This window comes from Sceloporus occidentalis, unplaced genomic scaffold (genome assembly GCF_023333645.1).
Source record: "Sceloporus occidentalis isolate IW3139 unplaced genomic scaffold, rSceOcc1.0.p SCAF_23, whole genome shotgun sequence".
Classification (NCBI taxonomy): Eukaryota; Metazoa; Chordata; class Lepidosauria; order Squamata; family Phrynosomatidae; genus Sceloporus; species Sceloporus occidentalis.
In genome coordinates this window covers 4,187,948-4,204,117 of record NW_028317003.1, presented here as the reverse complement: position 1 = coordinate 4,204,117, position 16,170 = coordinate 4,187,948, and the positions used below count along the sequence as shown (strand labels likewise).

Here is a 16,170-nt window from a genome sequence, read left to right as displayed (position 1 = left end):
TACAGGTTCCCAAATGTACATTAAAATATTGCATTTTGTACAATTTATGAGCATATAGACTATCGGCACTTTTATAAAATAGTATGCATACATGGAAAATCTCTGGCTATGCCCCAGAATCTCTAGGTGAAGCACTGCTTCCCCAAGTCTCTTCCCTCTTAATCCACCTAAGGCTGCTGGGACTAGGCTTGTCCATAAATGTAATGCTAGCCCTGACTCTATGCATGGCTAACTGCCCCCCTCATGAGGGTATGAATGTCTTAAAAGTGTGAAAATTAAGCCATCCTCGTACACATAATCATTTATATTACAGTCAATGAAAAAATCTAATTGTGTTCAGGTGAACTGCCATAGTGTTTAGAACACATTTATATGCTTACATGGAATTGTCTTAAAACCAATATGAAATTGCGCTTTGGTCTATATATAAATTGCATCTTACCTTAACTAAACAATTGGTGTGTCCCGGGACAGAACCATTCAAATAAATTATGTTGTACTTTGTATTCACTCTCCATACCTAATGCAATAAAACACACAGTATTACACAGAGAATGCTATAGTTGGAGACAGAGATTGGTCAAAATATAAGGTATTTGGGTATAGACAAAATGTACGACCTCCTCACATGCTCATAACACCACTAAAAACATGGAACACAGATCATGCTTAAATATGCAAAAACTCATGTAGTACCCTCCAAAATATTGCCAAGTGTTTGACGGAGAAGACCTAAAATCACTGATACTATTCTAATTAGCATGTGATGAAAAATGGCAAGGCTGGAATGATATGGAGATTACTGGATATCAGATGGGCCCTACGGGACACCAGCTAGACAATAGTCCTTTGACTTTAACATATAACTTAATAGAAACATCCTGATATTACTTTTCCCTTTGAGGATACTACTTTTCTTTGGACATAAAGAAAAAAAACCTCGAACCTTCAGGCAGCGCGCTGTTCTGTAAATATTCCCCATCTGTCCTGGCATTTTCGTTCCGGGGAAAACTCTAGCAGGATCCTATCACAGAACAAGAGTGCAAAACATGTATTCCACATATCACAATGTGACAAACAGCAACATTTTATTCAATGAGGTTAAAAATCAATCACCCCTCATGGCAACACAGCAGGAGTCAGCTGAAGGGTTCTTTGTATATCAAATTAGGAGACTAGAGAGGTTAAGAAAATCAACTCCCTAGTAAACAAGAATCAATCATTGTTTTTATTACTATGGCTTGGCAATGAATATTATACTTACACCTCCAGCTATTGCCCCAGGTCTCCTATGGGTTTTAGTTTGTCCGTGAGATGCGGGTTGGCCCTTGTAACCCCATCTTTTCATGACACCTTGAAACCCTTTTCCAATCCTGGAAATAAGCAGATACAACCATATATGTAAATTGTATATAATACTGCATTGAGAAATGCATTCTCTTACCAAATTATCAATTTACCAAATCAAAATGATAATTTATTGGGATGCCAGAGGTCTCTTCTTCTAGAAGAACCAAAAAGTATTAGTTTAGACTAAAGACTATATGTTCTTTTTTACCAATATGGCTATATGATTTTTCCTTACAAAACAGAACACACACTTCTGTTAACAAAGCTACCACTTTCACATGTGGAGTACATAGAATGGTTGTGATGTAGCTGTATGTGACCTCATAAATCACATGGTAACACCAGATAATTCGCTTATAAAACTAGAATTAAAAATTATATGTAAACTACCGTATTTGCTCGATTATAAGATGACCCTGATTATAAGATGACCCCCCAAATCTGAATATTAATTTAGGAAAAAAAGAAAAAGCCTGAATATAAGATGACCCTATAGGAAAAAAGTTTTACCAGTAAATGTTAATTCATCTAAACTATTTTTTTTAATAAAAGCTATGATTGAGAAAAATATTTTGGTTTTATTTCCATCTATTTTCCAACCTGCCCCCCAGTTATGCCCCAGAAATGCCTTATACCCCCTATATGCCACTGTGCCCCATGATATGCCTTTTAACCCTCTAAATGCCTCTGTGCCCCATGATATGCCTTTTAACCCTATATGCCACTGTGCCCCATGATATGCCTTTTGACCAGTGGCGTCGCTACAGGGGGGCAAGGGGGGGAAATTGCCCCCCCTAGGTTAATCCTTGCCCCCCCTGCCGAATTTGGAATAAAGTCGCAATGCGACTTTAAATCCCGTCTTTTTTATTTATTTATTTTAATGCGGAGGAGAGAGAGTGCGGCCCGCGTAAGATCGGCAGCCAGGGCAACCGATCTTACATGGGCCGCACCTCGAGCCCTGCTACTTACCTGTGGGAGGGTCTTCTGTACTGCATAGAGGAAGCGGAACCTAGCAGAGTTCACGTGACATCACATGACTCTCCTCCAGTCCTGCTTCCTCTGTGCAGTACCAGAGAACACAGAGGGAGGCCGCGCCCTCTGCTGAAGCCTGTGAGCGGCATCGAGGAGCTGCAGTGCAGGTAAGGGGGCGGGGAGGGTGTTTGAATGAGTATGTATGATTGAGGGAATTAATCTGTGAATGAATGAGTATATGAATGAATGAGTGTGTGTGTGATAGCATGGATGTGTAAGTGCTGGAACCTAGGCATGATGGGACTATGATTGCTGTTAGCAATCACACTCCTATCAAGCCAAGTCAGCCAGTACATGCTGAAACCTAGCTTGCTGCCCCCCTTGTGTATTGATGCTGCCAGCAGTATGGGGTCTACACATCACTTACAGCCACCCTGTACCAGCATGTACTGGCTGACCTGGCATGATAGGAGTGTGATTGCTAACAGCAAGCACAGTCCCATCATGCCTAGGTACCAGCATTTACTGGTTGCCTGGGTATAATAGGAGTGTGATTGCTGTGTGGGCAGCGTGGACGCCAGGGCTGGCTTTGGGGTGTGCAACCTGTGATCTATGCCTGTAATTTAGGGGGTTTTAAATATACCTTTTAATGACGTCTTTTTATGTGAATTTGTGAATTCCAATTGATCTATACCTGCAAAGCTGGGTTCTGTAGATCCATATCTATATATTTCCATACATTATTTATGTATACCTGCAAATACAGTGTTTGTATGTCTTATTCAGTTGATTAATACCTGCAATGCTGTTTCCATGTAATTATTTGATCTATACCTGCAATGCTACGTTTCATATACTACTGTATACCTGCAAATACAGGATTTGTATGTCTGATTCTGTTTATTTGATATATACCTTCAGTGCTGAGATCACAAGTGAATTTCAGTTGATCTATACATGCAAAGCTTGGTTTGTGTGTTAATGTGTTGATCTATACCTGCTATCGGCAACTGTGGCTAATATTAATATATATGGGCAGCAGGGGCATCAATACACAAGGGGCAAAAACACTAAGGGGGGTATAAACGACAATGCAGTGTGAAAAATCCATCCTGATGTAGACGTCTGTGACCTAGATTGTGTCCTGCTGTTTGTGTGCTGCTCTGAAAAAAACCTCGTCTTATAATCAAGCAAATACGGTACATTTTTGAAAATGTAAGGCATATCTGACCAAAAGAATTTCAGAGAAATTTTGTTTTCCAGAGATTTTGTTGCACTTCAAATATACTTTTTTTTAATCCCAAAAAACCAACAAATTAATTTATATTCCAAAGCACAATAAATCATTACTAGCATGTAGATTCTTTACTGATTTATGTGTTGCTATATTCTACAGCAATTAAACACAAGGTACCAATTTTGCACAAAATATGCCTTCAATACAATATAAAAACCTTGCACTAGCCAGGTAATAAATAATTCCAAAAGTCATTAGCAGCTGATGAAGGGGTATCAAGACGTTTGAGAGGGCAGGACCTGGACCTCTTTGCACCAAAGGGGCATCAGTGGCCTCAGTTACACCCAGGCATACTAGTTTTATACCCTACATGCTATATAAAGCTCTGTGTAAACTGCTGCCCCTATATAGATAGAAGAAAATAATAAAAGGCTGAATAAGCTGTTTTTTTGCTCAGTGTCACTGAAAATGTTACTGAGGTGCATCTGCTTTGGCATCAGGTGTCAGTAGGAAAGTGCTGTGCTGCAATACACACTTGCATCAACATTGTGAATTTAACAAACAAGCATTGTTTTAGGGACTTCATGAAAATGGAACAGTTCCGAGTAGCATAAATCAGACAATTAAAGAACTCACTGACTGAGGTACTCACTGCAGCTGCGTCCCTATATTTATGATGCATTCTACTAGGCATGGTGCCCATGGGATTTTGGGGTATTAGTGCCAAACTAACCAAACAAATCTCCTTATTTAATATCACTAACATCTTAACTGTGTTGAGTCAGCAAAACCGCGGCATGTGAACGTGTAGCTGACTCTCTCAATGGTTCATATTCACAACCGAGTGAACTAAGTAAACTTATACTGTGAGTATTGGCTCACACTCAGGTGCAGTTTTATAATATTTGCTTCCTAAATGTTAAAACATAAGCAAAATAGAACAAAAGTTGTAGAAACAAAATTGAAATGAATTATTCTGTGAACGCTATTAGAAATGTGAAACTTACAAAAATACATTTTTTTGAGATGATGGATATTTATTTGCAATTACGCAACAAAACTCCTTAAGACAGCAGAATGCAAATTGTCATATCTTTTTATGCTAGAGTAATTCTGTTTGTTTGAAATGTATCTTTCACTTTTGGCTGTTGATGAAATAACTCATCTTTAACTTATAAAAGGCAAACGGAATCACACTATAAAATTTAATTATCGACAAATGTTTAAGTATTTCACAGTGATTTCCCTTTTAAATATTTCGTAATGGTTCAGAAGTTGGAGGTAGAATTCAAGGAAAAGAAAGGATAGAGACACTGCAGAGATGGTTTTTCAAGGTTCAAAGCAGGAGGTATAAAAACATAAGATGTATCATTACACTGAATCAGGTGAGATAAGAAAAGTTGAGGAAAGAAAGTGTGTATATACGATATAGACAGCGCAGATGAAAGAAACACATACATTTTGGTATGATGAGGGTCATAATTTGAAGAAAATGTAGCTTCATAATGTTGGTTTACTTTACCGAGTTGTAAAGGCTAATACAGAAAGGGAATTTAAACATTTGTGGGATAGGAATAAAGCTATCCTGAAGCTAAGACAAGACCAACGACTGATTAAAGTCTGAATCTTTACATCAGGGAAATTGGGCAAACTAGATGTGCTGAATAGATCTTATCTGCCATCACATTCCAGGTTCCTTTGTAATTGCTACACTTCTTGTGGAGTATCTGTAAGGTTTACAATATTCAATTTTTCAATGGAAATAGAAATAATCAATACATTTATATTTTATGTTGGCTGAAATCATGTCCTATCTAAGGCATTGCCCTAAAAGAACTTGGTTGTCAAAATCGCGTCAAATGGCCAAAGAGGGCCACTTTTGTTTTTGTGTGGCTAAAGATGATTTTGCAGTAAACTGAAAAATTCAGAGGAATTTAGAAATACAATGCATTATTCTTCTAAACACAATTTACTGTTGTTTTTTATGCATTATTGTGACTTAAGGATGTAGAACACAGAGTCCTAGAAAGAGGGACATTGGATTTAGGGCCCAAAGAGGGATTGTCCCTAAATAAGAAGAAATGAAATGATCACTGGCTATAGAGTTCTGGTGCATGTTCGAGGTTGTGCTTTTTATTAAACCATGGGAACTTTGCCATAAGCATCTGGAGGTAAGTGTATGTCAGCGAATAAGGGTTCCAAAATATAAACAGGGTGAAAAAGTTGACATGAAAATGATTACAATATGCCTAGGCGAGGCCACCTGAGACAAGTTTACAGTGATGCCCTCAGCATTAGTTTACTGGATACAGATTTGATTAATTTGGGTGCCAGGTAGATGGGAGGGTTTACATTTGGTCAGCTATAAATGTTAAATGTAACAATAACAAGTGTCTGTGATTTATGTGGTCCGTGGCTCCTTACATTTGTTTACTTGCGGTTTCTGTTTTAGCAGAAAAATTCCATTACTTCATGTATTTATGTTTAATATCATAATCTGAGGTTAAGATTTGTCTCCTTATCTTAAATGTTAGTATAGTTGTGTTTATTGATATGTTTGACCCCCGTTTCTCCATGCAGGTCTGTGGGTATGCAGCTGCTTGTGGGGAGCAGCCTTTGTTACTAAATACGGGTAGACCATATGAGGAGATGACTATATGACTTGTTTTAGTAAGTGTGGTCCAAATGGACATATTTATAGGACGGGAGTATTACAGAAACATGACCCCAATGAATATATGTGGGTACTGTGACAATTTACCCATTCTTGAGGGAGGTGATAAGCAATAAGGCATATATTTATTCCAAAGTTCTAGGACAGGGGTGTCCAAGTTTTTTCTGCAGTGGACCACTTCATCAGAATTGTATACGTGCGAGGGCCGCACTCATTTTTCACCGTGAGAAAAAATATGCAGATTAAAATAAAGTAAATGACACAAAACCTTTACTTTTCCTCTCACTGATTTCTGGGCCTAGAAAGTTTTGCGACTACAAATTCAGGATAATTAAAAATGAAATAGTTATATTTATTCTAGGGATGCACCAAGATGAAAATTCTGGACCAAAACATTCACAGTTCACTTAGCCAAAACCAAAAATGACCCCCCACCTTTATAAATAATAATAAAAAGTCAAATTTTTTATAAAAGTAGGAAACACACCACAATTGGACAAAAAAAATTAGCAATATGACTCGGGATGATAGGAGTGTGATTGCTAACAGCAATCACACTCCTATCATACCCAGGCAACCAGTAAATGCTGGTACCTAGGCATGATGGGACTGTGATTGCTGTTAGCAATTACACTCCTATCATGCCAAGTCAGCCAGTACATGCTGCTACAGGGTGGCTGTAAGTGATGTGCAGACCCCATACTGCTGGCAGCATCAATACACAAGGGGGGCAGCTAGCTAGGTTTCAGCATGTACTGGCTGACTTGGCATGATAGGAGTGTGATTGCTAACAGCACTTACACATTCATGCTACAACACATCCATGCTATCACACACACACTCATTCATTCATATACTTATTCATTCACAGATTAATTCCCTCAATCATGCACACTCATTTAAACACCCTCCCCACCCCCTTACCTGCACTGCAGCTCCTCGATGCCACTCACAGACTTCGCCGCCTCCTTCTGCGTTCTCTGGTACTGCACAGAGGAAGCAGGACTGGAGCAGAGTCATGTGATGTCACGTGAACTCTGCTAGGTTCCGCTTCCTCTATGCAGTACAGAAGACCCTCCCACAGGTAAGTAGCATGGCTCGCGGGCCGCATGTTGGACGCCCCTGTTCTAGGACTAAGGTTTCCTGAACATTTGGTCACACTGCAAAATACACAGAATGTGGAATGTGTATTGAACTATAAATGGAGGCAAGTTTATAGTATTTTGTCATTTTACTTTGTTGAATTTTAATTTGTGATAGGTTGTTGTATTCTGTTGGGTTTTTATGTGTTATGCTTTTTTTTCACATATACTTTTTTAAAGTTCTGTGATGCACGATGGATGAAACCAGGGAAAATGGCGTACATGATTGGTAAGGTGGGTATATCTTTCATATTATGAACAATATTGTCTCTGGTGATAAAATGATGTCTGCTATAAAACAATTCCTGATTAACCAGAAAAAAATATACATACTCATGCCCTTGTTTAGCCCCAAACATGCTGATACAGGCACGTACCTTATAATGTATAATCAATGTGACCCCAAAACAGGAAGCTGTCAAATTTATGTTCATAAGCATGGTGTACACTTCAATATTTCTCAATGTTCTCAGGATTGAGATCAAGGCAACATTAGCAATTAAGTCTATGTCACATAAATTTATTACTCAGTACATGTCATCTCTAACATTTTTATGAGCAATGAGTGTGCATTATTAAGCTCGATAAGGTATGTTAAGAGGTTTAATATTGCAGTTTGCTAAACTATAGTTATTCACATAAACCACAAAGCAATTCGATCTGTTACACAATATCTGGTAATTTTGTGATGGCTCTGAGTATGTGGTAAGTGTGAAGTCCAAGGTCTCAAACACCAAAAGGACAGATAGTCATAGGTAGAAGTATGTGCATAGATACACATACACACACACACACACTCAGTTTGTTGGGGGTTATGATGTCACAGGGAAATGAACATAACATAGTAACATAGTAACATAGTTCATAAGGTTGAAAAAAGACCAAAGTCCATCAAGTTCAACCTATATACATATTGTGTCCCTACTGTGTTGATCCAGAGGAAGGCAAAAAACCCTTATGAAGCAGATGCCAATTGCCCCATACCAGGGGGAAAATTCCTTCCCGACTCCAAATATGGCAATCAGAATAAATCCCTGGATCAACGTTCTGTCCCTATTAATCTAATATCCATAACTTGTAATATTATTGCTTTCAAGAAACACGTCCAGGCTCCTTTTGAACTCTTTTATTGAGTTTACCATCACCACTTCCTCTGGCAGAGAGTTCCATAATCTCACCGCTCTTACTGTAAAGAACCCCCGTCTGTGCTGGTGTAGAAACCTTCTTTCCTCCAGCCGTAGAGGATGTCCCCTTGTTATAGATACAGTCCTGGGTATAAATAGGTCCTGGGAGTGATCTCTGTACTGTCCCCTTATATATTTATACATAGTTATTAAGTCCCCCCTAAGCCGTCTTTTTTCCAAACTAAATAACCCCAATTCTGATAATCTTTCTGGGTACTGTAGTCCTCCCATTCCCCTTATTACTCTGGTTGCCCGTCTTTGAACCCTCTCCAGCTCCACTATATCTTTCTTGTACACTGGTGCCCAGTACTGTACACAGTATTCCATGTGTGGTCTGACTAGTGACTTGTACAGGGGTAGAATTATTTCCTTGTCGTGGGCATCTATGCCCCTTTTGATGCACCCCATGATTTTATTTGCCTTAGCAGCAGCTGCCTGGCACTGGTCGCTACAGGTAAATTTACTGTTAACTAAAACTCCTAAGTCCTTTTCCATGTCAGTCGTCCCCAGTGTTTTCCCATTTAATACATATTCCCAGCCTGGATTTTTCTTCCCCATGTGCATAACCTTACATTTATCTGTGTTGAACCTCATCTGCCACATCCCAGCCCAAGCCTCCAACCTATGCAGATCCATTTGTAATCGTGCGCTGTCCTCTATTGTGTTAACCACGTTACAGAGCTTAGTATCGTCTGCAAAGATTGATACTTTACTATGCAATCCCTCTACAAGGTCATTAATAAATATATTAAAAAGAATAGGACCCAAAACTGACCCCTGTGGTACCCCACTAGCAACAGTCACCCACTCAGAGTATGTACCATTAATAACCACCCTCTGTTTCCTATCACTGAGCCAGTTACTTACCCACATACACACATTCTCCCCCAGCCCAAGCATTCTCATTTTATGTACGAGCCTTTTATGTGGCACCGTATCAAATGCTTTGGAAAAATCAAGATATACGACATCCAGCGATTCACCCCGATCCAGTCTTGAGCTCACCTCCTCATAAAAGCTGATCAGGTTAGTTTGACAGGACCGATCCCTTGTAAACCCATGCTGATATGGAGTCATACACTTATTTTCATTGAGATACTCCAAAATAGCATCTCTTAGGAAACCCTCAAACAGTTTACACACAACAGAAGTTAAACTAACAGGCCTATAATTCCCCGGGTGCACTTTATGATGAAACAATTATTTTAGGGAGTAAAGCAGTAAGTAAAAGGTAATCCAAGTGTCAGGGCTTGCACCCTCTGTCTATGTATACAGTATATCTGTATATGTGTGTATTCCCATGTATATTTCTCCCATTCCTCACACGACTATATAAGCGTATATTACCATGTTCTCATTTATAAGTTATTATTGGGCAGGGCCAACGTGACCTTTCTGCAGGGAAAAGTAACCAGCATTGTCCCTTCATAATATGTAATTAATACTATGAGATCAAATATTTTGACGCAGCGTAGCTCAATGAATAAACCCCTCTCACACCTTCACTGCTTCTCTAGCTTCTAGACTGTTCCTCACTGCTTATGCCTGTGTAAAAAAAATCTCAACAAGCTGCAGTTAATGATAATTCCCCGCTAAGGGAGCAGAAGGAGAAAATCATGGGGGGGGTTTATTCACAAAAGTGGTAGGTGGGCATTATACAGGACCATTCCTGCCGCTTCTCTGCAAGAATAACTGAACTATCCCTGCCTAATATAGATTTCAATCAGTGAAGGGACTTATTACTAATTTAACTATGCTTTATACACGACGAGACATTAGCTGGTGCTGGCCCTCCCTAATGTAAATTTAATGCAATTTAAGTAAAGTTTACAAAAGCTGTGAAAAAAATCCACAGCTGTATATAGAAAGGAAAGTGGTCACAATGAGCTAAACTGCATGAGTTAAGGACTAACTAATCTATGGAGCCAGCCAAGTGCGGATGTGTTGGCAAAATAAAATATGGACATAAACACAAGTCCTCTTACATTCATACTTGACGTAACTATTTTATTTCTTAAACAGCAGCATGCCAAATAAATAATGATCAACGTCAAGAAAACCTTTTTGGTGTTCGGTTTGACACCAAAAATGGTAAAATATAATGTGACCCAAAAAAAAAAAAAAGCATATTAGTTTTATCACTTAAACTAAAGACATTTCCTTGAATAAAAAACAGTAGAAGCGGTCAACAGGCGCAAGAGCCGGGCTCCACCAGGATCCTTAATGACAAATAAACAAGCGAAGGCTCAGCACTTCAACTTGTGGGGTGTTTTAATGTCCACAGACAAACAGTGGCAACGTTTCGATCCCTAGACGTCTTTATTATGGCTTGAGAACAGCAGGGTGATCCAGGCAATCAAAAGACAATAAGTAAAAACTAAGTGTTAGTTGGAATATACATGGAGATATCTTGTGTTGCTCAAAATTAAACACTACACCGATATCATGAAATTAACAGCATTGGTGCCATACTGTGCCTACATCACACTACGGGATATTCAATTGTTACTATTGAATGAGGCCACTTCTTTCTTTAGTATGAGAGTACTACTTACATTTAAGCCTTGCAGTCTGTCACAAGATTATTTTTTCAATAGGGCTTCTGAGGACTCTGCACGTTAAGTTTAATAGCAACTAATTCCATCCTTATAGATTGCACACACATCTGCTCCGTGCTTAGCTTCTGCTTAACAAGTTAAAAATGCAGCTCATTGTAGATGACCCCAGCTAAAGAGCTGATTTTTTGCCTTTTTTGTAAATTAAATAATTTTTCAGATAGCTTCTTTGTGTATTTCAAAGGCTAAATCCTGGTGATTCTACCCTTGCACGAACAACCCAACTGACCCTTTATAATGGTATGGTTAACTTAGTCTGCGAATAACCTCATGCATCATACCTTCTTCTAACCACAAGAAACTGTATTTGACCCTCCATAATACATAGTTAAGATAGGGAATTAGAATGTTTATTCTAACCTGCATAAGGTCAAGTGTATAAAGCACATTTACGCAACTTCAGGTAAAAGAAAAACTACAAATGTGGTTTAACTATAGAGACAATTTTCATTGATCAAACTGCAAGAAGGCAACATCACTGTCTTTGGTAGCAACTCAGCTAAAGGTCCATTTATGCTTGTCAGCACACATCAGACTTTACTATAAAAGGAACATCAATGATGACATGTTACCTAAACCAAGTAACTGTGAGTCACTGCTACAAATTGTAGGAACTAGGACCTTTTGCTTTTGCTCACATGATGCTAAATTCATTTTTTAAATGATTAAAACAAGCAGTCTGAAATAAGAGAAAGCCAAATCTGAATTTGTCCTCACTGCATTCCATGACATAACTTAAAAGACTACCAGAGCAATGAGGAAAAAGAAAACAAAAAATGTGTTGTATCATGAGAGTAGCTTTATAAGAGGTGGCATGGCGTTGATCTCACCTTTGACAACAAACTAGTTGACTGTTGAAAGCACTAAACAATATAAAAAATACCACAAAAGGACATGTGTTTCAGCAGAGGTGAAAAGACACTAAACCTATGCTGAAGGTATTAAAGCTCCTGACACCAATTCCCCCCATACCATACATATCAGAACACATGGAGAATTAGTTATTACTTGTTTGATGTGATCTATCTATGTAAAGAGGATAATTAACACATCAGTGGTCTATTGGAGTTACCTTTGTAACATTCATATTGTATATGTAGATAACTATTTTAAGTGAATAGCTCTCCATATACGGTACATCAAATTCATGTATTTGAATTTCCAGCAAACAAAGATGCCATTGTGGGCAATATCAGTAGCAGTGAATGGATTAAGAGTGTAGACAACTAGTGTCTTACTGCCTTCCAGGTAATTGGAAGAGCTTGTGTTGAGATGGAACAGGGTGAATTATTAAAAACGCTTACAGGGCAGCTCTCTCAAAGTAATTTTTCTCCTGCTTAAGTGGCCTGTAAGTCATTGTTCAGAAATGCTGCATTATCCGTATACACCCACTTGTGCTTATAAACCCTGTTGACAGTAAGCAACAATGAGAGGCCCTTCAAATGCCAGAAGTTTTTGCATTCCACAGAAAAGTGATAATTATAATTCATCATTAAAAGTCATATCTAAAACAAAACCTTTTCACTTATTCCACATGGGCTGGATCGATTCATAAAGAACATTTTCTTTACTAGCTGGCGACCATACAAAAATTTGGGGCTTAAACAAATATTCCTATACACGCCTTGGTATTGTGCACAATTGAGAGGATGATCACCTATATGCCTTTGACCTGGCAACTGATTTGTACGGAAGACGGATGGTACAGAAAAACAAATGACTACCTGGCCAATAACTTGTTTTATTATTATTATTTTATTTACTACTCTTATTTAGTATTATCCATTTGGTTGATCAGTTAACTTCACTACAAATGAAGAGTCATTTTGTATACTACGGAAAGCACAACAATTTGTGTGTGTGTGTGTGTGTATGTATGTATATATATATATATATATATATATATATATATATATATATATATATATTATATATGCATAGAAAACAAATCTATATTAGACAAATATATATATATATATATATATATATATATGAAAGACATTGACATTGTCCAGATAAAAACTTTACTTCCAGGCATACACAATGACCCTGAAGGAAATACAACAAAGGGTAAAAACTACCTGTGCTTTTGCTTATTTGCAGTTGAGATACGGTAACACAATATGGTAAAATGCAATAATAAATATTTTAAAAAAACACTTTATAAAGATATGCTAACTGAAAAATGCAAGATCTCCAGGAGGTTAAAGCTAAAAAAAGAACTTTCATTTCCAGGACAAATAATGGAAATAATTAGCTTGTAGAAAAAGCTCCTCTGTTTCTTAGCTTTTAAAATAAATTTGAGCCACTGGTAACCAGTTTGTCACACTGTCACCTTCTTGTGGAACATAATTAGAGAACCTTGGTCTGAAGGGTTTTTTGAAAAAAATTCTGTACTTGTGAACTCTTGAGGCAAAGTGGTGCTTAACTAGGTCTGCTAGTCGCACACTTGTTTATCTGGGCCAGGGGTGTAGTGTTTAGTGTTTCACACCCAACCCATGCAATGCTCTCTAGGGTTTCCCTTTTATCCTGTGGCCTACCATGGGAAGTTCCCAATTACCCACTATGCTGTGGCAAACTGTGGCTGTGATGACTTTATTATGAAGTCTACGAGTGCTGTTAGCTGTGTTCTTGTGTTTGCCACCAGAATACCTGGTAACTTTTGGGCTGAGGCTGCCCAGAGCCTAACCTTGCGGGACACGACTAGGACTGCCTGTTGATGTTGGTCAATGGATGTTCACATAGATGTTGCAAGACATCCCCAATTTAAGGGGGAAATGGGCTGGGAGTAGGGAATGTCAGGACCCCACTCCTGGGACCAGGATGATTTGGCCAAGGACCTGGAGAACCAGCGCTTCTCCAGGCAAAACCCAGAGAGTTCCCAGGTATGTTCATCAGTTGTGGGAGTGCCTCAAGTTGTATGGGTTATGGAACCTGTGAGGGATGAGTTGTGTGACTGCCTGTCAGAGTCTTGTGAGCATATCTGTGAACATTACGAGTCCTTCTGTGAGCCCACCTCAGATTGTTGTGTTGTTGGTTGCGTGTATGAATGTGAACCTTGTGAGTCGTTTGTGTGTCTAACTGTGTAGACATCATGGGATTTATAAATTAAGGCTGTGCTGAGATTGTATGTATTTATGCATAATATAGCTAGACATAGCTTTGAGTAACAAGTGCATTTATAGATGTGAGGCCCCAATAGGTGTCCCTAGATTCAAACTGACTCTCTGCATAATCAACTTAACACCCTTGGACAAGACTGTTCCAGAGAATAATCTTCAGTGGCAACTGTAAGAAAAAAAGACTATAATAGAGCTACTGTACAAAAGACAAACAGCTACCAAACAGTTACGATTTGCTCTAAATGCTCATTAACAGGTCTAATACATTAACTGTGAGAGCAGGAAAATCAAGGGAGTCCCTACTGTGTACAAGTCACAATCTATATGATGTGGAGTATACTTTGGTGGCACCTGATCTATTAATATTGCACTGCATGAATATTCATTTGCAGAATAGACCCCCGGTAGAGATAAGTAGTGTTGGGAATGGAGTCCCTTAGCAGGAAGATGAAGGAAATGACTGACTCTTTAATGATGGTTCAATAAGCAAAAATGAGATGGATTGCAGTCATGTCACAGGCTCATTTCTGTCAAGATATGAACAGTAACACGAACAGACGTGTTTCAAAAGCATTAAAGTGGAAAAAATATGTGAAATAACATTAATGACACCTTTTGACATTAGGAGATAGTTTTGCAGAAGGATGATCTATTTGCATTTGAGTGTTGCCTGTACATATGTTTTTTGTTCTTATCCCTTTAGATATCCCTGCTCCTTTTCATATTATCCTGTGACAATTGTACTACTGAAATAAAACAATCCATGCAGAGAAGTATATAATTACCACCTCTATTAACACCAGTTTTATGGGGGTTAATTGTTAAGAAATTGATTTGAGAAGTATAACCTTTAATTCAGGAAAGGCTAATATGTTTTTAACCAATTTGAAAGACAACCATTTTTCACTGAAAGATGACAAATGAGTGATATATATATATATATATATATATATATATAATTTATATTAAGTAATGTAATGTAATGTAAATCAAGTAAATGAATACGTGAACCACAATTTTAGTGTCGTAAATTTGCTTGAGGGAAAAAAATGATATTAGAAAGTGCCTTTTAAAAATGCTTTCACCCCTTAGGGACAAACACTTTTTAATTCTTACACTCGAGAGCAAGAACATCTTCAGCGTTCTCACTATGGCTTATATAGAATGTCCAGGTAGGGGTTACTTATAAATATGTGTCATTATGGGAATCTATATTATGGGTTTTACACCATTCATTCCCAAACTCATTTTTCGATTGTTCAGCTTAAAATAATTCATTTTCCACTGCTTTGGAAAACGTAAAGGGCTCCTATGGGCATATCATAGCATTATCCGAGTGTTTCTGATTAGTCAACAATGTGCCGACTGCCGACTAGCAGAAACATTATGCCGTTCACAAGTCAAAGTAAAACCATTGTTGTGGACAGTGTCTGGGTAAGACAAACGTACTTCACGCAACCATAAGAACATGGCACATTTTCCAAGTCGACAGAGTCCAGTTTTGGAACACTTGTTAAGAATGTTTTCTCTATTGAACCATCTTCACCAGCTTGTTTACATGTCTCAACTAAGTAAACAGCTCCAGCAGTGACACACAGGGGTTGCGATCCGCTGCTCTTCCCCACATCAAAGACACCTGCTAAATGTCACCTAAGTGCTATCACAATGTTTCCAAAGCACTGCGTGATACTGGCACATTCACAGAATCCCAGAAAGACAGAACTGCCACGGAGGGGGGGTGGCTGACCTTTCGATTTTATTGCTTCGTATAAATAAAACTGCTACACCCTGATGAATACTACAAAAAAGCTGGCATTGTGTACTTGCGACACAGCCAATATCTGCTGGGCTATCAGCATAAAAAATGTGAGGCA

General features: G+C 38.3%; 1 protein-coding gene across 1 annotated transcript in view; it reads right to left on the bottom strand.

The window, feature by feature from the left end:
• Positions 1-16,170, bottom strand: part of LOC149300711 (large ribosomal subunit protein uL3m-like) — a 45,903-nt gene that overhangs the window by 14,012 nt on the left and 15,721 nt on the right. Inside the window, exons 7-9 of the mRNA XM_089484764.1 lie at positions 1,265-1,373; positions 947-1,024; positions 443-520 (exon numbers count right to left, since the gene is read on the bottom strand). Of these exons, the coding sequence (XP_089340890.1) occupies positions 443-520; positions 947-1,024; positions 1,265-1,373 (265 nt within the window). The remainder of the gene's footprint in view (positions 1-442; positions 521-946; positions 1,025-1,264; positions 1,374-16,170) is intronic.